The sequence below is a fragment of the Ceratotherium simum genome, chromosome 19 (genome assembly GCF_057802395.1).
Source record: "Ceratotherium simum simum isolate JZ-2026a chromosome 19, ASM5780239v1, whole genome shotgun sequence".
NCBI classification, from domain to species: Eukaryota; Metazoa; Chordata; class Mammalia; order Perissodactyla; family Rhinocerotidae; genus Ceratotherium; species Ceratotherium simum.
The window spans coordinates 8,854,382-8,877,547 of NC_141918.1; the positions used below are offsets into that span (position 1 = coordinate 8,854,382).

At 33.9% G+C, this 23,166-nt stretch overlaps 1 protein-coding gene across 3 annotated transcripts in view; it reads left to right on the plus strand.

The window, feature by feature from the left end:
- Positions 1-23,166, plus strand: part of DOP1A (DOP1 leucine zipper like protein A) — a 92,484-nt gene that overhangs the window by 19,438 nt on the left and 49,880 nt on the right. For 2 of the 3 annotated variants that reach the window (XM_014781087.2, XM_087443827.1), the window contains exons 2-9: positions 1,548-1,738; positions 5,229-5,410; positions 9,554-9,724; positions 11,987-12,176; positions 16,066-16,164; positions 20,410-20,509; positions 21,273-21,382; positions 22,311-22,419. In XM_014781087.2, the coding sequence (XP_014636573.1) occupies positions 1,601-1,738; positions 5,229-5,410; positions 9,554-9,724; positions 11,987-12,176; positions 16,066-16,164; positions 20,410-20,509; positions 21,273-21,382; positions 22,311-22,419 (1,099 nt within the window). In that variant the 5' untranslated portion in view covers positions 1,548-1,600. Of the gene's footprint in view, positions 1-1,380; positions 1,458-1,547; positions 1,739-5,228; positions 5,411-9,553; positions 9,725-11,986; positions 12,177-16,065; positions 16,165-20,409; positions 20,510-21,272; positions 21,383-22,310; positions 22,420-23,166 lie in introns of those variants that run through there. The other variant, XM_087443826.1, reaches the window with a different exon arrangement.

A 23,166-nucleotide genomic window follows, 5' to 3' on the forward strand; every position in this document is an offset into this window, starting at 1 on the left:
GAATTTAGTTATTTTATGCTTTTTTATACACTTTCAGAAAACTCAAGTTGATTTTTTTTCCCTGAGTTTAATTTGGTTTTGCAGTTCTTCTCTGATTTCTCAGAAGCAAACCTGGAAATGTTTTAGTTTGTTTGAAGGTTCGTTAGAACCTTCATTCCATATATGTCACTATCTATTAATATTTAACTATTAGTTATGAAAGTTTATGACTTTAATTGTTTTAGTATGTCAGTTAGTCTTTTGTGTCTGAAGCACATATTGCTCTGTGTGTGTTTATGTATATAGTTAAATCTAGTTTAAAAAAATTTTAGAAACCATAGGTTGATGATAAAACAACTTACATAATTTTTAATTTGTCCCCATTCTTAACCACTATACTTAAACCACTGTGTATGAATCCCATTGAGCCTCACTATTGTAAGTTCTATGCTGTGGAACATACAGATACGTATAAAACATAGTTCCTGCTCTCAAAGACTTCTACTCTAGTAGGGGAAGGGCATAGTCAACTCTTCTATTAAAAAAAATCAATTTTGAAATGAAAGGTTAAGATTATTTTGATTTACTTATTAACTTCATATTTATCTTTAATTTCTTAGAATACTTCAAAATACTACTTTATGTTTGGTTTGCTGCTCTGAGAGTCCAGAGCGTGAAGGTATAACAATGAAGTAGGTTTTTTGCCTCCTAAACTTTTATATTATTTGGTGCTGCAGTCAAATCAAGAGTTGCCTGGGGATGGAGGATTTGCTTCTAAGATGATTTACTCACATGGCTGTTGGCAGAAAGCCTCAGTTCCTTACCACAGGGACCTCTGCATAGAGCTTCTTGAAGTTTCCTCATGATGTGGTGGCTGGCTTTCCCAGAGCTGGTGATTATAAGAGAGAGAGTAAGGAGGAAGCTGAAGTGCTTTTATGACCTAGTCTTGGCCGTTATGCATTTTCAATTCTGCCTTTAGAATTGAGTTACAAAGTCCAGCTCAAGGGGCTGGAGAATTAGGCACCACTTTTTGAAGGTAATATCAAAGAATTTGTGGACGTATTGTAAACCACTACTTATACTTGTCAGTTTTACTAAAATTAAGATCTAATTCCAAAGAACTGATATTCCTTCATACGATATGCCCATTTATTGGTTAATCAAACAAGTCATTCATTGTTTTGTTTTGCATGTCCTTGATGTTTATAATCTAACGAGTCTTAGTGTATTTTAGGATCAAAACAAAGTGGAGGGAGTGTTATATCAGAAATGTTACATCAGCAAATATGACAGAGAAATAACATGATTTCTAAATTAAAATAAGTACCAGAATATTTCCTACTCTTTTGTATCCCTAGTTCTCATAGCCGTTTTTCTAGTTCCTAGGAAGGGACACAAGTGGCCCTTGAATACTTCCATGACCCTGCATACTAGCTGACCAGAGTGTTAACCATTTCTAACTCAAGCAACATTTTCAGGTTAGCCATTAACTCTGTAGCAAGAGCATCTGAACCCATTTTAATTCTTTACTTTGTAACTTTGGTTCCTCCTGCAAACTCTTTTTGTAGGTAATGATTTTACCTGATTTTGGAACTGGTCTCTAGTGGGACGCTGTGGGAGGATGAACACAGAAGAGCTGGAGTTATTGAGTGACTCCAAATACAGAAACTATGTAGCTGCAATTGACAAAGCACTAAAGAATTTTGAATACTCCAGTGAATGGGCAGATCTGATATCGGCACTTGGAAAACTTAATAAGGTATGTCTGTCTTATCCATTTCATAAAAAGGAGTAAAAATCAAAAATCTCTGTTCTGTATTTATTGAATTTCTCTAAATCTTGAAGTAAAGAATTTAAAAACATAAGTAAACCTCAGAATTACTTTTGGTATGCTATTTTATTTCATGAATTGCATGCCTATGTAGTCAGGCATATTTTTAAGGCCAAAACCACAATAGTGCTTGAAAAATATATTTATTACCGTCATTACCTATAAAAACACACGACTAAGAAGCAAATATGCCAACTGTGAGGGCTACTAAGTTTCTGTAGTTGAACGTCAGATATGATTCTGGATTTCCTGACAACACAATGAAAACCTGCATATGGAAAGCAGTAACTAATATGTCCTTTCCAAATGGTATGTAGCAGTAAGGAAATATTTTACATCCAGGCAAGCCTTAGTTATATTAGTACTTTTTACAAAAGTGACAAGCAGTCACCTAGAGCTTGGAGCTTGGCCTTGAACGATCTTTCTTGACATGTCTGATTTTTATCCACTATTATTAGGGTGGCATCACTGATCAATTCATAGCTTTAAATTTGGACCCTGTTTTTTTTTTAACTTAGATCAAATTGTTCTCACCTCATACCCATGGTTGTGATGTTTGGGGGGCGTTTTTTGGATTTTTTAAAAAATAGCTGTTATTGAATAGGAATGCTTCTAAATATTAAATGGGCTGGGGGAGCAGACAACTATTAGGAAAGAAATTTGTCTTAAAATACATACCAAGGACACTAGTTTTCAACTTGATACTTACTATAGATACTTACCTTGATATTGTAAAAAGAAAAGCTTTCGTTTTTAATGTGCCAAGGATTTATCTTAAAATTAGATGCACAAATTTCTGTTGGACATGTTGACTTCTAGCATGTATCATTTGAGATTTGATAGATTCTCAAATTTTTTACAACATCCTCAAGAAATTGCTTTCAAAAGTACGAGTTTGGTTCTTTCTTGTTCTCAAGAGTCTCTTTGTCAAGACTTACTAGGAAGTATGTTTAAAAGCAGTTCATTAAATTATGAAAATTAATTGCCTAATTAAGTGCATAATTAGTTTTTTATAGTTAATTAGTATTCATGAAAATAGATTTCACTGTATCCAGGTGACACAAAGTAGGATATCCAAGTGATTAATGAAACTTTCCTAAAATTGTGGTGACATAAGGCAAGGATTTTATATTTAGAAAATAAAGATATTTTTTAAAGATAGTCATGTCTTTAATAATATTTCATTTTATAATAAAAATACATGTTTATTTCATTTTATAATAAAAATACGTGTTTTATTATAAAATTTTGTTTACTAATATACCTCAATAAATTTTCACCTCATTTAAATAAGTTTTCAAACTCAGAAATGCTTCTAGAAATTGGTGCTATATTTTGCTTTTTGTTTCATCTTATTTGATATTAATAGAATTTCTTTTTTGAAGCACTTTATATTATATATCATTAAATTTCCTTCTACAGAGGTACTTCTGGTAATAATTATAACTTTCTTTAAAATAAATGTAAACGTTAACTCTGCGGGGCCGGCCCCCGTGGCGTGGCGCTTAAGTGCTCGCGCTCCGCTGCTGGCAGCCCAGGTCCGGATGCTGGGCATGCACCCACGCACCGCTTGTCAGGCCATGCTGTGGCGGCATCCCATATAAAGTGGAGGTAGATGGACACGGATGTTAGCCCAGGGCCAATCTTCCTCAGCAAAAAGTGGAGGATTGGCAACGGATGTTAGGTCAAGGCTGATCTTCCTCACACACGCACAAAAAATAATAATGACTCTGCTTCCATGTCCAAAATTCAAATTAATATTCTAGAAATGGAAGGCAGCTAGTTTGAAAAAATAAAATGTTTTTCAAAGCTGTATCTTTACTGGTGTTTTGCCCATAATTTGCTTTTCATTTATCGATGTAATTTTATTTACATTCATTACATCCAATTTAAAATTAAAGGCTTGTAGTGGGAAGAACATTGAAAATGTTATACCTAAGTGGACCTCGGTTAGAGCCTCCACTTTTTTTATGAAGTGAGTGATCTAATATGCTGACTCTTGTGCTGTGCTGCCTTTGGCAGGTCATTTTATATTATTTTTGTGTGTGTGTGAGGAAGATCAGCCCTGAGCTAACATCCGATGCCAATCCTCCTCTTTTTTTTGCCGAGGAAGGTTGGTCCTGAGCTAACATCTGTGCCCATCTTCCTCCGCTTTATATGGGATGCCGCCACAGCATGGCTTTGACAAGCTGTGTGTTGGTGCGCGCCGGGGATCCAAACCTGCGAACTCCAGGCCGCTGAAGCGGAGCGCTTGTACTTAACCGCTTGCGCCACTGGGCCTGCCCCCTCATTTTATGTTTTAACTTCAGCTCTTTATTTTGTAAAATAAAGGACTTCTTGTGTAGTTCTTCTAAATTCAGTTGTAGTATATTATTCTGTATTCATTCTCAGTGTTCATTTTATAATTTCAGTCAGCACTTTACCATAATACTTTGAAGAATTACATTTATAAGTTTTTTTTGTTACTTAAATAACTAATTCTTTGGGTGGTTTGTAAGATAGGATCTTCTATAAATTCTACTCTGATCATTATCGCTAAAGAAATATTATGGTTGAATAAATAAAGCAAAATGTGTTTGGTCCAATTGGGAAACTAAGTTATTAAAAACACATAGACAATTATAATCTCCTGTAGATTCTTGTAAGCATTAGAATTACTTGCTGTAATATGATAAACTAAAGCAGTGGTTGTCCCTCTTCCAACTACGTATCTATTTTGAGGTCCAGTTTTCTTCATGTATTTCAAACGATGTATCAAAAATAGAATGAGAGCTGGCCCTGTGGCTTAACGGTTAAGTTCAAGCGCTCCACTACTGGCGGCCCGGGTTCGGATCCCGGGCGCACACCAAAGTCTCCGGCCATGCTGAGGCCGCGTCCCACATACAGCAACTAGAAGGATGTGCAACTATGACATACAACTATATACTGGGGCTTTGGGGGAAAAAAAAAAGGAGGAGTATTGGCAATAGATGTTAGCTCAGAGCCAGTCTTCCTCAGCAAAAAGAGGAGGATTAGCATGGATGTTAGCTCCGGGCTGATCTTCCTCACAAAAAAAAAAAAAAAATGGATTGAAGGCTGACTGACATTAGAGAGTTGCAAAAATCTAAAACAGTGCCTCTCTTCTGAATATATTTGTTTTGGAAAATACCGTTATTTTTCATAAAAAGATGTTATTTCTGTTAACATGCAATGGGTTTATTTTTTTTAATTAATAAATATTTTTTAAAATTCTCAGTTTTAATTTCAAATACAATATACACTGATAGATATAACTGACAAAAACAAAAGTTTATTGCTGTCCTCTCTAATTTTTTTAGAGTATAAAAAGTCCTATAAGGATTTTTGATAATACTGTGTTAAAAAAGGGAAATAAAATGAAATTTTTTGTTCTCAACTGAATTAAAATGTTTTCTTCAAGGTTTTACAAAATAATGCAAAGTACCAGGTAGTACCCAAAAAGCTGACCATAGGCAAACGCCTAGCCCAGTGTCTACATCCAGCATTACCAGGTGGAGTTCATCGGAAAGCACTTGAAACATATGAAATTATCTTCAAAATCATTGGACCTAAACGACTTGCCAAAGATCTTTTTTTATATAGGTAAGAATAATTTTATATCTCTTTACATATAAATAAAATATTTTTTAACTATTTTTTGCTTTTTGCAGTAAAAGTTAAAAAATTGAAAACTCAAGGATGGAGGTTTTCAGATATTGATCTTAAATGTTTTGATAGTTAAGTGATTCAGAAAAACTTAGAATATTCCTTAATGTAAGGTGTTTTTTCTTCTTAGATGTCATTTATGAAAAGTTTTTATTCAAAACTATTGAGACTGCAGTGCGTTCTGCCTTTTAAGCTTGAGAACTACCCTGAGAAAAATATGATACCTTGATTACTTGCAACAGCTTTCAACGTTGTTGACCATTCTCTGCTGAAATATTTTTTTCCCTTAGCTTCTGTGATACCACATTCTCCATTTTAGTTACTTTCTTGGTCACTTTACTAGCCTTTCCTCCTTTCTCTATACTCTACATATGGAGTTTCTTAGGGCTTGCTTAGTCCTGTACCTTATGTTTTCACTTTATATTCTCTCTTTGGGCAAGCTTATCCATGCCTGTGATTTATCTTTTATATGCTGACTCCCAGCTTGCCATCACCAGTGTTAGCTTCTGCTTTAAATTCCTGGCTTACTTGCCATCTCTGTGTGGATCTTGAAAGGCAATTGAAGCTCAACTTCTTCTAAACTAAACTCATCCTCTTCTCCTATAAACCTGGCCTTCTGCAATGCACTAAAGCTCAGTAAAAGGCACCATTGTCCATTCCATTTATGCAAGCCTGAAATCTGAGAGTTACACCTGATATCTTGTTTTCCTTGCCCATATTCTCCTTCCTCCCATGTACCTTCTGTCACTAAGAGTTCTCTCTCCTAGTGGGTAAGAGCAGAGGCAGTGGAGTCTAATGATTTGTCTTTACTGCTAACTAGTTCTGTGATCTTGGGACATTTTCTTCACCTTTGCCTGTGTGTTCTCATCTGCAAAATGGGAATAAGATTACCAATTTCATAGATTGTTAATAGAATGAAAAGAGTTAATATATGTAAAGTGCTTAGAACAATGTGCAGCATAAAGTAAGTGCTCAATAAATGTTAGCTATTGTTCTGATATATGTCCCAAACACATTTACTTCCCTCTGCCTTCACTAGCAGCATCCACTCTAAGTGAGCATCATCTCTAGCCTGGTCTTTTGTTGCTGGCCTCCTAACATTCACACAACATCTATTCTTATTCTCTCATACTCTTCTCCACACACTAGAGTAAACTTTTTAATACATTAAATAGATAATGTCATTCTCCTGCTAAAAACCCCCATTGTCTTCTTCCTGTCACACTTAAAAGAAAAATTCAAAGTCCTTACCATGGCTTCTACGGTTTTATATACCTTGGCGCTAGTTTTGTCAATCACCTTCAGCTGCTACCAATTTCCCCCCAGGTGATTCCATTCTGGTAACGCAGGTCTCTTTGTTTATTCTTCCTCATTTTCTTTGCTTTTCCCTCACCCTCTAATTCTCCAATGTGGGTCTCTGATCAAATAGCAACTCCTCAAGGAAGACTTCCCTAATCACTGTATCTAAAATAGCCCTTCCTCTATATCTTTATCTTTAATACTCTGAGTTTTACTGTGATATATTTAGGGGTAGGTATCTTTTTATTTATTCTGGTTTGGATTCATTCGGATTTTTAAATCTATGAATCAGTTCCTTTAATCAGTTCAAGAATTGCTTCAAATTGCCTTTACTCCATCTATTCTCTCTCCCCTTTTTTGTAAGTATGATTAAACATATGTTAGATCTTCTCACTCTGGCTTGCCCCATCTCTTAACCTGTCTTCCCTATTTTGAAACTTCTTGTCTCTGTACTGCATTCTGGGTAATTTCCTCTTACATAGCTTCCAGGTCTCTAATTCTCTCTCTCTCTCTTTTTTTCATCTATATGTAAAATGTTTTCTTTTTTCCCCCATCCTTATTGAGATATAATTGATATATAACTGTCTGACCACACACCCAGTTGTGCGAGCAGGGTGAGATAGGTTGTGGAGAGACCGAAGAAAAGACCCGGAGACAGCATACGAGACATAAGGGTTTATTGGGACTTAACGTACAGGGAGTCCAGGAGCAGCCAGCTGGATGAAATTGTGCACCTACTACCGTGAACAGAGAGAGGGTTGCTTATATAGGCAGGGGAACAAAGGCTGTGTGCTTGCCCAGAGGGACTGTCTTTGCATGACCAGCATTCCAAGGACCAGTAGCTCACGTGGAAGCACTCTAGGTTCCTTCAAGATGTGATATTCTTTGACATAAGCAGATTGGGGTTGGGCAGGCCCTAGATTGTTACAAATACCAGATGGTATTTGATATCCTGCCCAGAAGGGGGCCAGAAGGACACATGGTTGTTAGAGGGCACATAGGCTAGTGCCCCTACAATGACATTGTATAAGTTTAAGATGTTCAACATAATGATTTGATATATGTATATATTGTGAAATGATTACCACAGTAAGTTTAGTTAACACATTTCATCACCTCACATAGTTACATATGTTTGTATTTATGCCAATATCATACTGTTTTGATTACTTTAGCTTTGTAGTATAGTTTGAAACCAGAAAGTGTGATACCTCCAGCTTTATTCTTATTTCTCAGGATTGCTTTGGCTAGTCAGGGTTTTTATAGTTCCAAATGAATTTTAGGATTGTTGTTTCTGTTTTTGTAAAAAATGCCATTGAAATCTAGATAGGAATTGGGTTGAATCTGTAGATGGCTTTCAGTAGTATGGATATTTTCACAATATTAATTCTTCCAAACCATGGACATGGAACATCTTTCCATTTACTTGTGTCTTCTTCAGTTTCTTTCATTAATGCCTTAGTCAGTGTACAGATCTTTTACCTCCTTGGTTAAATTTATTCCTAAGTATTTTATTGTATTTGATGATATTGTAAATGGGATTGTTTTCTTTCTTTCTTTTTCAGATAATTTGTTGTTAGTGTATAGGAATGCTACTGATTTTTGTACGTTGATTTTGTATCCTTAAACTTTACTGAATTCATTGATTAGATCTAACAGTTTTTTGGTGGAGTCTTTAGGATTTTCTATATATGAAATCATGTCATCTGCGAATAGAGACAGTTTTACTTCTTTCTTTCCAGTTTTGATGCCTATTATTTCTTTTTCTTGCCTGATTGCTCTGGCTAGGAGTACTATGTTCCCAGTCCTATGTTGAATAGGAGTGGTGAGAATGAGCACCCTTGTCTTGTTCCTGACCTCAGAGGAAAAGCTTTCAAGCTTGCACCATTGTGTATAATGTTAACTGTGAGCTTGCCATATATGACCTTTTTTATGTTGAAGTATATTCTTTCTATGGCCAATTTGTTGAGAGTTTTTATCATGAATGGATGCTAAGTTTTGTCAAATGCTTTTTCTGTGTCTATTGAGATGATTGTGTGATTTTTTCTTTCATTCTATTAATATGATATATCACGTTGATTTTGTGTATGTTGAACCATCCTTATATCCCAGGGATAAATCCCACTTGATCATGGTGAATGATCTTTTAATGTGCTGCTGAATTTGGTTTGCTAGTATAGTCGTGCATCGCTTAGTGATGGGGATACATTCTGAGAAATACGTCATTGTGCGAACTTCATAGAGTCTGTGTACACAAATCTAGATCATATAGCCTACTACATACCTAGGCTATGTGGTACTAATCTTATGGGACCACCATTGTATGTGCGGTCCGTCATTGACTGAAACATTGTTATGCGGCACGTGACTATTTCACTGAGAATTTCTGCATCTATGTTCATCAGGGATATTGGCCTGTAGTTTTGTTTTCTTGTAGTGTCTTTTTCTGCCTTTGGTATCAGGGTGATGCTGGCCTCATAAAATGAGTTTGGGAGTGTGCCCTCCTCCTTGATTTTTTTGGAAGAGTTTGAGAAGGATTGGCATTAATTCTTCTTTAAATATTTGGTAAAATTCACCAGTGAAGCCATCTGGTCCTGTGTTTTTCTTCACTGGGAGATTTTTGGTTACTGGTTCAATCTCCTTACTAGTAATTGGTCTATTCAGACTTTATATTTCTTCCAAATTCTTGGTAGGTTGTATGTTTCTAAGAATTTTTCCATTTCTTTTAGGTTGTCCAGTTTGTTGGTGTGTACTTGTTCATGTTTTTATTTTTTTAAATAGTTCTGGATTATTTCCTCTTCTTGCAAATGCTGCCATGTCTGTGAAACCAACATTGCTAAGTTTGTATGAGATCTATTACCTGCCTTTGGGTAAAACACTGAAGCCTGGTCTACAAGGATTGCTAACTGGTATTCTCCCTGGCTTAGAAGAAGGATCAGAGTATTATGAGAGGTAAGATGGTGGTATTATTGGTACAGCTAAGTAATCAAAGTCATGGATTTGTCCACAAGCATTCTTATATCAATAATGTTTTAACATCACAAAAATTAATATTCTAGACACTTCAGTATATCACCTGAAGATTTCTATAGCACAAAAATTGTTGCAGTTTGTCTAATCTGTGTATCACTCTGAAAACATAGCTAGGTAGTAAGAGCACAGACTTGGGAGGTAGATGGACTGAGTTCAACTCCTGGGGTGACAGACATTGTATGAGCTTAGGAAAGCTTTTTTTAACATTTCTGAACTTTTTTCAGTTTCTTCATCTATAAAACAAGCACAATACCTATTTCATTGTGTTATTGTAATAAAATCACTTAATCCAGTGCCCAACCACATATGTCACTCAAAAAATTATAACCTATAATTTAAAATAATAATACAATGGATGGGACATTTTGATTAATAAAAAGAATGGAAAATTGGGCTGTGTGCCAAAAGTTTTTAAAGTGTTAATGGTTGGAAAATAGCCTGGCACCTAGTGTAGTGGTGTTTCACTAGCTGTTGACATGATAATCTTGATATTTTCACTTGTTGAAGAAAATGATTTGATCTATTTTGGAGCCTGTTATTTCTTTGGAAGTTAATAGTTGTAGACAATGCATGATGGCATTAAGTATCTTTAATATCTCATTACTGATATTCTTATAAATTTTGTAATTTGAGTTGAGGTGGCAAAAATAGAAAATGCCAAACTTATTTTATCAGTACACTTAATTATTTAAATTTAAATAATTTATTCTATTCATTGACCATCTACTCTATTTTATTGTATTTCATCTGCTCCCATAATGCAGTAAGAATCTAAACCTGAAAATATTGGATTACCCTTATAAGCTACTTAGAGAAAAAATAATTTTGTCCTCAAAGCCAATCATTTGCTTTTATTAACTTACCTTTTTGTAAGTCACATTTTGTAACATAATGTGAGATTTTATTTAGTTTATAAATCAGTTTTGTTTTAAATTGTTATATTAATTCCCCTAAGGGGAGCGTAGAATCAGTACCACTTTATAACTCTGCTAGTTACAATTAAGAATTTAGCATAGAAATGAATAATGATCTTTATGACAGTGGTATCCCTATGATTTATCTTGTTATGTGTCTTCGTCCCTTTCGGCTGCTATAACAAAATACCACAGACTGGGTAGCTTATAAACAACAGAAATTTATTTCTCACAGTTCTGAAGTCTGGAAGTCAAAGATCAAGGCACCAGCATGGTCGTGTTCTAGTGAGAGCCCTCTTCCTGGTTCATAGCCGGAGCCTTCTCCCTGTGTCTTCACGTAGTAGAAGGGGCTGTGGAGCTCTGTGGGGTTTCTTTCGTAAGAACACTAATCTCATTCATGAGGGCTCCACCCTCATGACTGAAGCACCTCCCAAAGGCTCTGCCTCCTAATACCATCACCTTTGGAGAATAAGGTTTTTAACATAGGAATTTTGAGGGGACACAAACATTCAGACCATACCATTATGTTTTGCCAGTTATTCCACACAAGTTCTATAAAAGGATTTGTAAACATGTTCTTCTTTTAATGCATAGATAAATTGAGGCCAGAAGGGATTACAGTGTTAGTATTAAATCATATAGCAAGTAAACAGTAGAACTTATCATCAGATTCTCTTGATTCTGACTCTGCTGTGCTACAGTGTAATAGATTTTTCTGTATTAAATTGTTATGCTAAAAGAAATTAAAAGTAATTAATCTTGAGATGTAATCCTTAATAAAGCAATAATGCATCCTTGATTTTGTCATAGGTCTAATTCATTAAAGTTGTTGTGAATTACATAGTATGATCTCAAAGAGATGGAAACATTTGGAAATGTCCTTTAAGATTTTGTAGAAAATCCACAAATATATGCTCTGCTATAGGATTACTATTAACTAAAATGTGTATGGTGTTTAACAGCCCACCGAGGTAGATAGGACTTGTGGTATTTTTGTTATCTTCATTTGATGGTTGAGGAAACTGAACTGAAAAAAGATTGAGTGATTTCCCTAAATTATACAGCTTGTAAATGGTGGAGCCAGGTCTTAAATCCAGTCATCTGATTCTAAAGTATGTGCTTCTTCCAGTCTTTCACACTTGTCTCCAGGGCAGAGCATATGTCTACAGTATCAATGCCTTCATACATTCTGGAAGAGAATAATGATTTATTTTTAACAATATGAAACTAAATGTTTCCCTTCTTAAACCCCTTTTTTGTACCTCAGAACAAACACATTGTTGGAAAAGGTTGCTGCTGCAGTGGACCAGTCAGCATTTTACAGTGCCCTCTGGGGTAGTCTTCTCACCAGTCCTGCTGTGCGTTTACCTGGAATCACGTATGTTCTTGCCCATTTGAACAGGAAGCTTTCCATGGAAGATCAACTGTATATAATTGGCAGTGATATTGAGCTAATGGTAGGTCTATATATGGTGGCTCATTTAACAAATGCTTCTTTAAAGCTAGGCACACTATTCCAGACAGATATTGAGAATCATGCCACAAAGTTCCTATTTTCATGGAGCTAAAGTTTTTTTCATGGAAAAGTAATTATTTATATGTTATCTCCATTATCTGTTATTCAAGCAAATTAATGGTCTTTTTTACCATCTTGCTAACTGATCAGACTACTGTTAACATAGCTATATTCATTTTATTATTCTGAAGTGGGCCTTCTCTTTGATCATAGCTTTTCTTATAGGAAAGATAGATTTTAGACAAAGTGATAGCCAGAATCTGTGTGGTATTTGTGTAAGAGGACATAGTGCTAAAGCAGACAGGGAAAGAGTAGAAAAAATCACATTGATTGCCTGCTTATACTTTTTTTGTGTGTGTGTGAGAAAGATTAGCCCTGAGCTAACATCTGTTGCCAATCCTCCTCTTTTTGCTGAGGAAGATTGGCCCTGGGCTAAGATCTGTGCCCATCTTCCTCTTCTTTGTATGTGGGACACCTGCCACAGCATGGCTTGATGAGTGGTGCGTAGGTCCACACCTGGGATCCAAACCTGCTAACCCCAGACCACCGCCGAAGCAAAGCACACGAATTTAACCACTGCGCCACTGGGCAGGCCCCTGCTTATACTTTTTAATTTCCAGATTAAGAACAGAAGGAAACCTTGTATCTCTATAGAGTGCTATTCTCTTAAAATGAACAAGAATTAAAAAACAATCCCTCAAGGGTCATTTTGAAAAGTTAAAAAAAATTTTTGATTAATCATCCTTTACTTTTTCCCTGTATGATTATGAAATGACTGAGATTTTTGTGCAGATTTTTGGTTATATTTATTAAAGTATAATTAACATACACTGAAATTAACTCATCTTATGTGTACAGTTGTATGAATTCTGACAAATGCATGCAGTCATGTAACCAATGCTACAATCAAGATATAGAACATTTACATCACCCCAAAAAGTTCTTTTGTGCCTCTTTGTAGTCACTCACTTTTCCCTACACTACCAGGCCCTTGCAAACATTCGTCTGTCTTCTGTTCCTATAGTTGTGCTTTTTCCAGAATGTTACATGAATGGACATGTACATGTTACATGAATGGACACATACAGTGTGAGCCATGTATTCTGGTTTCTTTCACTTTGTGTAACACATTTGAGATTCATCCATGTTTTTGCATATATCGGTTGTTTGTTCCTTTATCTTGCTGTGTAGTATTGAGTGAATGTACCATAGTTTCTTTATTTACTGATTAATGGACATGTGAGTTTCCAGTTTTGGATAGTTATAAATAAAGCCACTATAAACATTCGCATACAGTTGTTTGTATAGACATATGCTTTTATTTCTTGGGAAAATACCTAGGAATAGGATTCCTGGTTCACATGGTAAATGTATGTTTAACTTGTTTTTATAACAATTTTATTGAGATATAATTCACATACCATAAAATTTACCCTTTTAACATTGTACAATGCAGTGGTTTTTAGTATATTCATGAAGTTGTCCAACTGTTACCACTACCTAATTCCAGAACATTCTCTTGTCCCAAAAATGAAACTTCATACTTATTAATCACACCACGTTTCCCCTTCACTTCTGTCACCTGGGAATCACTAATCTACTTTCTGTTTCTATAAATTTGCCTATTCTGGACATTTCATATAAATGGAATTATACAATATGTGATCTTTCATGAATGGCTTCTTTCACTTACCATCGTATTTTCAAGATTCATCCACGTTGAAGCACATATCAGTACTTTATTCCTTTTTATTGTTGAATAATATTCCATTGTGTTCCACACTTTATTTATTCATCAGTTGATGGACTTTTGGGTTACTTCTACCTTTGGCTGTTATGAATGATGCTTTATGAACATTCATGTGTAAGTTTTTGTGTAGACATATGTTTTCATTTCTTTTGGGTATATACCTAGTAGTGGAATTGCTGGGTCATATGGTGCTAACTCTATGTTTAACTTTTTAAGGACCTGGCAAACTCTTTTCCAAAATGATTGCACCAATTTATATTTCCACCAGCAATATATGAGGGTTTCCATTTCTCCACATCCTTGTCAATACTTGTTATTGTCTGTCTTTTTTATTATAGCCATCTTAGTAGATGTGAAGTGTTATCTTATTGTAGTTTTGATTTGCATTTCACTAATGACTCATGATATTGAGCATATTTTCTTGTGGTTATGGTGGCCATTTTTATATCTTCTTTGGAGAAATGTCTATTCATATTCTTTTTTTCTTTTAATAATTTTATTCATTTTTATTTTTTTCCCCAAAGCCCCAGTAGATAGTTGTATGCCATAGCTGCACATCCTTCCAGTCGCTGTACGTGGGACGCGGCCTCAGCATGGCCGGAGAAGCAGCGCGCCGGTGCACGCCCGGGATCCGAACCCCGGGCAGCCAGCAGCGGAGCGCGCACACTTAACCGCTAAGCCGTGGGGCCGGCCCTCTATTCATATTCTTTGCCCATTATTTAAATTGGGTTATTTCTCTTTTTGTTGTTGAATTGTAGATTTTTTTACATATTTTGGATATCAAACTCATATGTATAATTTGAAAATATTTTCCCCTATTCTATGGATTTTCTCACTCTCTTGATAATGTCCTTGGAAGCACAAAAGTTTTAATTTTGATCAAGTCCAATTTGTTTTTTCTTTTGCTGTTTGTGCTTTTGGTGTTAGATATTATCTAAGAAATTGTGTGTATTCCAAGGTCACATAGATTTACTCCTACGTTTTCTTCTAATGTATGTTGAAGTTTACAAGAAACTGCCAAACGATTGTCCAAAATGGCTATATTATTTTTATGCAGTTTTTTAAATGTATTATTATATTTCCTTTTAACAACTTAATGGAAGCTTTAAACAAATCATTTTTTAAAATTTCTTTAAAAAAACAAATGCCATAAGTGGAAAATTATTTGCAACACATCACAGTCAAAGGACTAATCTTCCTAATCAAAGAACTACTATAAATAAATAAATATTAACAATCAAGTAGAAAAATGGATTTGAACAGATAATTAACCTAAAAGAAATAAAAATAATACAAACACATGAAAAGGTACTCAACATTATTTATAAGAGAATTAAAAATTTAAAATACACCAATATACCAGTTTTCATATATCAGATTGGCAAAAATAAAACATACATGGGTAAATGTGGGAAAACAGAAGTTGTCATGCATAGCTGATGGGATTATGAATATATGTAACCTTAATAGAAAGCATTACACTATTAAATTGCAACTGCATGTACCTTAAGACCTGGCAATTCTCCTTTGAGGGATTTATCCTACAGATGTGCTTGTACGTTACATAAGTATATTGCAGCATTATTTACAATAGTAAATGTTTACAAATGGTATAAATGTCCATCCTTAGAACCTAGTTAAATAAAGTAGGGTTTATCTATGAAATAAAGCACTTCTTTGGCCATAAAAAAAATAATGAAGTTTTTTATGTAATGATAAGAAAAGATCTCCAGAATATATTGTTAAAAAGGCAGAGTTTGGGATATATGCATGTGTGTTTTTATTTACTTACATTTGCAGAAAATATCACTAGTAATACTGGTTGCTTGCAAAAAGGAAATTGGGTGATTGGGAGACAGATGGGAGGGAATCTCTCTGCTGTATATTCTTTTGTGCTCCTTAAGTTTTAAACCATTATAGTATTTTTTACCTATTTGAAATAATTTAATTACTTTTAATTATTGAAAAGATGCTGAGAAGCATATTTTATTTATGGGAGAAAATGAAGAGTTTTTACATTTTCATGGTAAATATTTCCCAGTGTAATAGATCGTAGGTATTAAAGGCTCTCTTATTTCAGGTAGAAGCAGTAAGTACTTCGGTGCAGGACTCAAGTGTACTTGTACAGAGAAGCACACTGGACCTCATACTCTTCTGTTTTCCGTTCCACATGAGTCAGGTAAAACATTAATGCTGATATTAATATAAGGCGTTCTTTGGAAAGTCATACAGATTTGTGATGTCTAGTTATTTTTAAGTTGGATTCTTTTATTTTATAAACCAGTAAGTACATAGAAAACAAGTTCTTTTTTAATGAGTGGAACTTGTGAAAATTTTGAAGAAAAAAGATTTATTGATTTTGATAAGAATATGGAAATTGAAATAGATTACTTTATACATTTAAAAAAAAAAAAGTTCTAACTATAAAAAGCAAGAGGTACTCATTGCTAGTTCTGAGTGAGCCAAGACTCTGAGACCCAGGCCTTCTATGCAGCTGTTATCTCTGTCCTGATGTTATCTTTTCTTGGTTTGGTGATTTCCAGATGTATTTCAGACCCTTAGCAGAGTTGGCTGTAATTTGAAAGCCAAATATTTAGTCATTGTAACATTCTCTAGTACTTTTATTACAATGGAAAGCAACTAACTTAACAAATCATCAATGAAGCATTTCGTTGCTGAAACTTAATCAGTGTCCTCATTTTTCAAGAAGTCATTCAGATTCTTTTGAGTTCTAAACCTTAATGAGGAGTGATTTAGAGCAATGCTTAGTATGTAAGCATTCAGAATGGTGGAACTATATGCCTAACAAAAGTAATAAGATATAGAGAGTTTTTATCTTGGAAAAATAAGTTTATTTCTTAAAAGTTATTAGCAGAAAAGACTATTATTTGGAATTTCTGTAAGACCTGTGGTTAGTAGATAAGTAGTGAGTTTTCATTATGATCGGCAATGCTCAAATTTTTCTTTATTACTTTATTCAGTTTCAAATTGAATTATTAATAACTGAAGAATTTTACACTTCATTGTCTATACTGTCCCTAATTAGGACATAAACCACCCCCAGTTTCTATTCTGAGACTTTTCATCCCTAAACCAGGGGCCTTTGTTCTGCCACTGGCTTTTCACAGAAATGCCCACCGAGACATCTCAATGTAGTCTGAACTTACTAGTATAAGGGCGGGCAAACAGCCCAAAAGATAGAAATGATTTTTACTTCTTTAAAGGCTCGTAAAAGAAAACGAAGAATATGCCAAAGGAAGGTATGTGGCTCAAAAACCTAAAATACTTATTATATGGCCCTTTATTGAAAAAAATTATTGACCTTTACTCTTAAACCTTCCCATTACTTTTTTCCCTTGCAAACATTCAACATTATTAGTTTTTCAGTACACTGTTAGGTGACTCAATAAGATTTGAGGAATTAAGTCATAGTAGAGTTAAATTGGAAAGAACTTAATTTGTAATCTCACTAGACCAGTGTTTCTTAACCATTTTTCAGCCTAAGCTTCCTTCAGTACTTTTTTACTCCACCACCTCTGTATCCCTACCAACCAAGAAGATTTTCTCAAGCCTTACCTTCTATAATTTATATTATGAAAACAGTAGCTATGTTGAATGTGTTTTTTTAAAGTATATACCCTACCCAGACCCAATTCTAACACTCTTCCCTCCATTACTGTACCACATCATTAAATTACCTGAGAATAAGGATCATGACAAAGTCATCTTTGTTCCCCACTTTCCTTCTTTCTATGTATTGCATATAATAGACACTTAGCAAGTATTCATTGTAATTTTAACTTGAGAACCTTCATTACCTTATCCCACAAGAGTGATTGCCGTTAGGAGCTTCAGCAGTTGCAACTTGTTAGACTCTTTTTATTTATTTCATGGAAAGTTGACCCTAATCTCTAGTAGTACCACCTTTGAAATTACAGTGGAATTTTTTTCTATATTAGAAATATGTGACAATGTCAATAGTAATCAAGAAGTGACTTCTTACTTTCTTAAGAGCAGTTTTTCTCTCAAAATAAGATTGGGAGACATTTGTACTTTTTAAGATTTTGTGACAATATCTATAATCTACATATCTGATGTTGAACAGATAGATCAGTAGTTTTCAAATGCTTTAGTTTCAGGATCCCATTGCACTCTTTAAGAATATTGAGGATCCAAAAACATCTTTTATTTATGTAGGTTAGATCCTTCTATATTTATCATTAGAAATTGAAACTGAGAAATTTCTTAGTATTTACTAATTCATTTAAAAATAACAATAACAAAGTTATTGCATTAACATAAATAACATCTTATGAAAGTAACTATTTTCCGACATATTAAAAAAAAATTAGTGAATAGAGTAACATTGCTTTATATTTTTGCAAATCTCTTTAATGTCTGGCCTAATAGTAGAAAGCAGAATGTTCATATCTGCTTCTGCATTCAATCTGTTGTGATTTTTTTCTTTTGGTTGAACTATATGAAGAAAATCTGATCTTACATTGATATGTAAGTTGGAAAAAGGAGGAGTATTTCAATAGTCTTTTCTGTTAAAATAGCACCTTCGTCTTTGATGCTACACCAAAACTCAACAAGCTGTAGTTTTAAAAAATTAGTTGTGTTATGGAATCTAAAACCATATCAATCAACTTTTTGTATTCTGTTTTATTAAACTCCACTGATCTGTCTTGCACTTTTAATGGATCTTTTACCCATACATACTTTCGTAACATCATGCTTGGTTATTTGGAAAATGTTGGTTTACTGAATTATGCAGATCTTCTAAATGTTAACACATTTCATTATAGAATAACAAACTGTCACATTTATTACTGTCACCACTGATCTCATCAGTAAAGTTTTTTAGATGTTAGGAAGCTTTCAAGCCAATTCAATTCAATTCAACACAATACAATTTCCAGCCAAATACAAATTTTCCAAAATTCTCATGTTCTCTTGGAAGCTCAAATTTTATTATTTGTAACGATGAATATTAATTGTTTTCCTTGAAGTGACAGGCTTACTTTGTTTATTTTTGAGAAAATATCTGCCATGCACCCAAGCCTAAATAATCACAGTTTGCATCAGTCATTCTTTCAGGGAAAAGTGATACTCTGAAAAAAGCGGGTAGGTCAGCTCACAATTCAGTCACAAAAGTGCTTTTCCTTGAGACATCTGTCGTCCTTCAGTATACATCAGAAGTGCTTTATGTGTACTTCCTATTTCATTATACAGAATATAAAAGACATGTACTAAAGGGTCAATATTTAATAAAATAAGTTTTTGCTGTTTCATCAACAACATTCTTAAGTGAAACTGGCTTTTTTTTTCTTTTTGATTTTACTGCAAGTACATGGTAAAAAATACAGTGACTACAAGTACAGTGGGTGCCACTGCTGCACGGCTTCTTTTCTTGCTAAGATGCCAGCAGTTTTACCCACTATCACGTGATCAGAGCAAATGTCAACGCAGCAGAAAAGGCAAATAACATCTTGGTATTGTTATGAATATAATTTTTACCTAGTGGCCCTCCTGAGAGGGTCTTAGAGGTCCCCAGAAGTCTGGGGACCACACTTTGAGAATTGCTTAGATTGATAGAAGACATCTATGTTCAGATGAGTGACTGTAATTTGTGAACTTTTGATGATCTATGTTGTGGCATCTCAGTTGTTTCTCTAAGATTCCTTTAAAACAAATAAGCCGGGCAGCAATTTAATTAGCTACCTTCCTTTCATCTTTCTTTTACCTTTACTTCTTTTAGCTAAAACCAGATCTCCTTTAGTAAATCATTTTTTGAACATCTACTTAAGGCTATGTGAAGAAAAAATGAATTATTTCTCTTTAAAAGATCTGGAATAAAATGAAAAAAATATTAAAATTTGTTACAGTTGAATGATGGGTACAAAAGCATTTATGATACTGTTTTCTACATTTTTCTATATGTTTAAAATACTATAAGACAAAAAATTTTTTAAAGAACAAGAAAGACTTGGAATTTATGAAGATAGTGAATTTCTACAGAATTTGTAGTCAAGTTGACAACACTATGACTGTGAAAGACTAAAGCCATATGATTTTCTTGTATTTGTCCCATCTGCTCTGTTTTTTTTGTTTTGTGTCAGATTTTGCTAATATTGGATAGGATAAAGAACTTTAAACTGGAGGTTAAAATAATTCAGTTACAGTTTCAGCTGTGCAACTAAATAGCTGTTACCTAATTTTTCTTGTTGTTTCCTAATCTGTAAAATGGAAGTAATAATTCTTGTGTTTGAAAGATCAAATAAGATAATGTTATTTGAAAGTACCTCAAAAGTTAAGCTCTGAAGTTCTGAATGTATTGCAAGGTACTATTTTTTTAAAGAGAGGGAAAAACTAATACTTTTTGGTATGTGATTAACTACAACCACATTCCTAACTTTTTCAGGCCACTCGACCAGATATGATCAGGATCTTGTCAGCAGCCCTTCATGTAGTACTAAGGAGGGATATGTCCCTGAACCGAAGACTTTATGCATGGCTTCTTGGTAGGTATTTGATGTGTATGATTTTAGCTGGGAAAAGATGGAGGGAAGTTTGCCATACACAAGTATTATCAGGTTGTGTGTATGTCCTAAATGTGTGTTGTCCAAAAGTTTGCTTAAATGGACAATAAAAATATAAACAGTATGTGTATTGTACAAAGAAATTTCAACAACTTATTAGTCAAAGAAACTATTTTAATCCATAGGTCATGTTCCTTCCCTTTGACAAGATTTTTTTTCCCCTTATAAATCAAGGTTGTTGTAAGTATGTAGATAAAGAAGGATAAATTAATAATCAAAATAATGAAATAATGTCTAAAACTTTGAAGTCATCAAAGGAATCAGAACTAGTACTAACTGTCCCACACATGGTACCAGTCTCCCACTCAGGCAGTAAAGCATTGTGTACACTTTGTTCTTCCATACTTTTTGTGAGTATTTGGCCTGTCTTCACAACTCCTTATCACCTAGAGTGAGAGGGCACAATATAACTTACCTTGGATTTTCTGAATCTTCATTTATTTCACTGTTCATAAGATTAAAAAAAAATAGGATAGTTCTGGAAGAATACTATGATACTCACTTAAATATTGAATTGGTTTCCCTTTATTAAACTATCTAAAATGATCTCTCTTGCTGACATTGATTGGGCTACTAATTGGTAAGTAGTTAGTGCTGTTTTTGAGCTATTTGCTGTTTTGGTATTTAGTAAACAACAGTTTTGGGAATTCCATTTTAATTTATTTTGCAATTTGTTTTCATGGAGGTTTTGATAACAACGGTGCTATCATAGGACCCAGAAGCACAAGACACAGTAATCCTGAAGAACATGCCACTTACTATTTCACTACATTTTCAAAAGAATTGTTGGTTCAGGTAATGAATGCTTTCATTTTATTTTTTGGTTACTCCCTGACCACTAGAGTTACTCAACAAATGTAAGACAAGGCTACCTTCATAGAATTAATTCACTAGTTGAAGGGATGGAGACACAACTCACAAACTTTCTAAGAATGACTATAACAAGCAAATGACTACAATAAAAAAAATAAGTAAGCATAAGCTAGACTCAGTTCTGTGTAAGTCCAGAGATTTTTTTTTTTACTTTGTTTTCATAACTTTATTGAAACATAATTGCAGCTTCTCCCCTGTCTGCTGTATGAAAGTTGGAGCTTTTCCGAAAACAGACCAGGACCTTTGTTATTTCCTCTGAAGCCCCAGTGAAATGTGGGTTGCAACAGGAATCTAAATGTGGTAAAACTGCTATTGAAATGGAAATGTTAAAACGATGCATAGGTTTATTTCATATTATTTTTACTTCAATTATATTTATTCAAGATATCTCAAAATAATCTGAGAAAATACATAGTATCTGAAGCATTTTAAAATGAGTCAGATTATAAGAATGTAGTTAGTTTTGAGTCACTAGTGGGGAAATAATTGCATACTAGCAGATATTGCCATGATTGTGTGGCATAGTTTGGGGCATATTGATGATCTTAAATACAAATATTATCTTTTGGGTAAACAATCAACTCATGAATTTGTTTTTCTAGATTTTCTTTAACTTTTCCAATTTTTTTCTAGTGACAATGTAAGCATTTTTCCTTCTCTCAAGACAAGTGAACATAATTTTTTTTCCCCTAGCAGAGAGAAAAAGCCAACTTCAGTGAAAAAGCTTCAAAAAAGCAATAGGGAATGTAAATCTCCATTACATATGGTTGTATTTAAAAATATTTCTCTTTAGAAAGAAATCTTTGAATTTGTTTATTTAAATGACTAGTGTACTTTTTCTTTTTTAAAGGCAATGGTGGGGATCTTACAAGTGAATGGATTTGGAGAAGAGAGCACTTTAATGCAGGATCTAAAACCTTTTCGTATTTTAATCAGTTTACTGGACAAACCTGAGCTAGGTAATATATACTGTCCTAGGGCATAAGGTCACATATGGTTGTTTTGTATAGTTTCATAATAAAAGTGAGACAAAGTCATTACTTACAAAAGTTGCTATATTTTGAGGCCTTTAAATACATGTTTTCAGCAATTTCTTACCTAAAAATGGCTCTAGAACCTTAAAGTACAGATGTAGATCCAACTGATTTGTTATCATATATCTACCTGGTACTATGTGTGTAGCAGAGGAGTCATTTTAAAGATACTATCTAAGCTCTTCTTTATCCTGATTAAGTTACTGAAATTGAACCATTTATGATCTGTCATGATTATCGTATAGTTTCACAGAATTCAAGGACTTGAGTAGAAATATTTGGGTTATATCCCTCAACTTCCTTCCCCATATCTCCTTTGTTTTGTATGTTTTCCCTTTCTTCATTGTATATTTCTTGTGTATTAGAACTAATATGAAGTTAGTTATGGTACCTGGGACAGAAATTAAGAAAAACCATAAATATTAGCAACAATAAAATGAAATAATAAAGTATATAATTTTATTAAATTATATGCAGATGTTTTAGCAAATATGCTTGTCTCACCAATTCTTAAATATGAACAATTTTAAATATAAAAATAACCTTAGTTATATCAATGGCTTTGAGAGTTTATTTTAGCTATTATGTGATAATAAATGAATCAGGAATTTTTTGAAGGAGATTGACATCTGTTATAGCAATAAACAGTAAATAAAGTTTAATAAATAATTA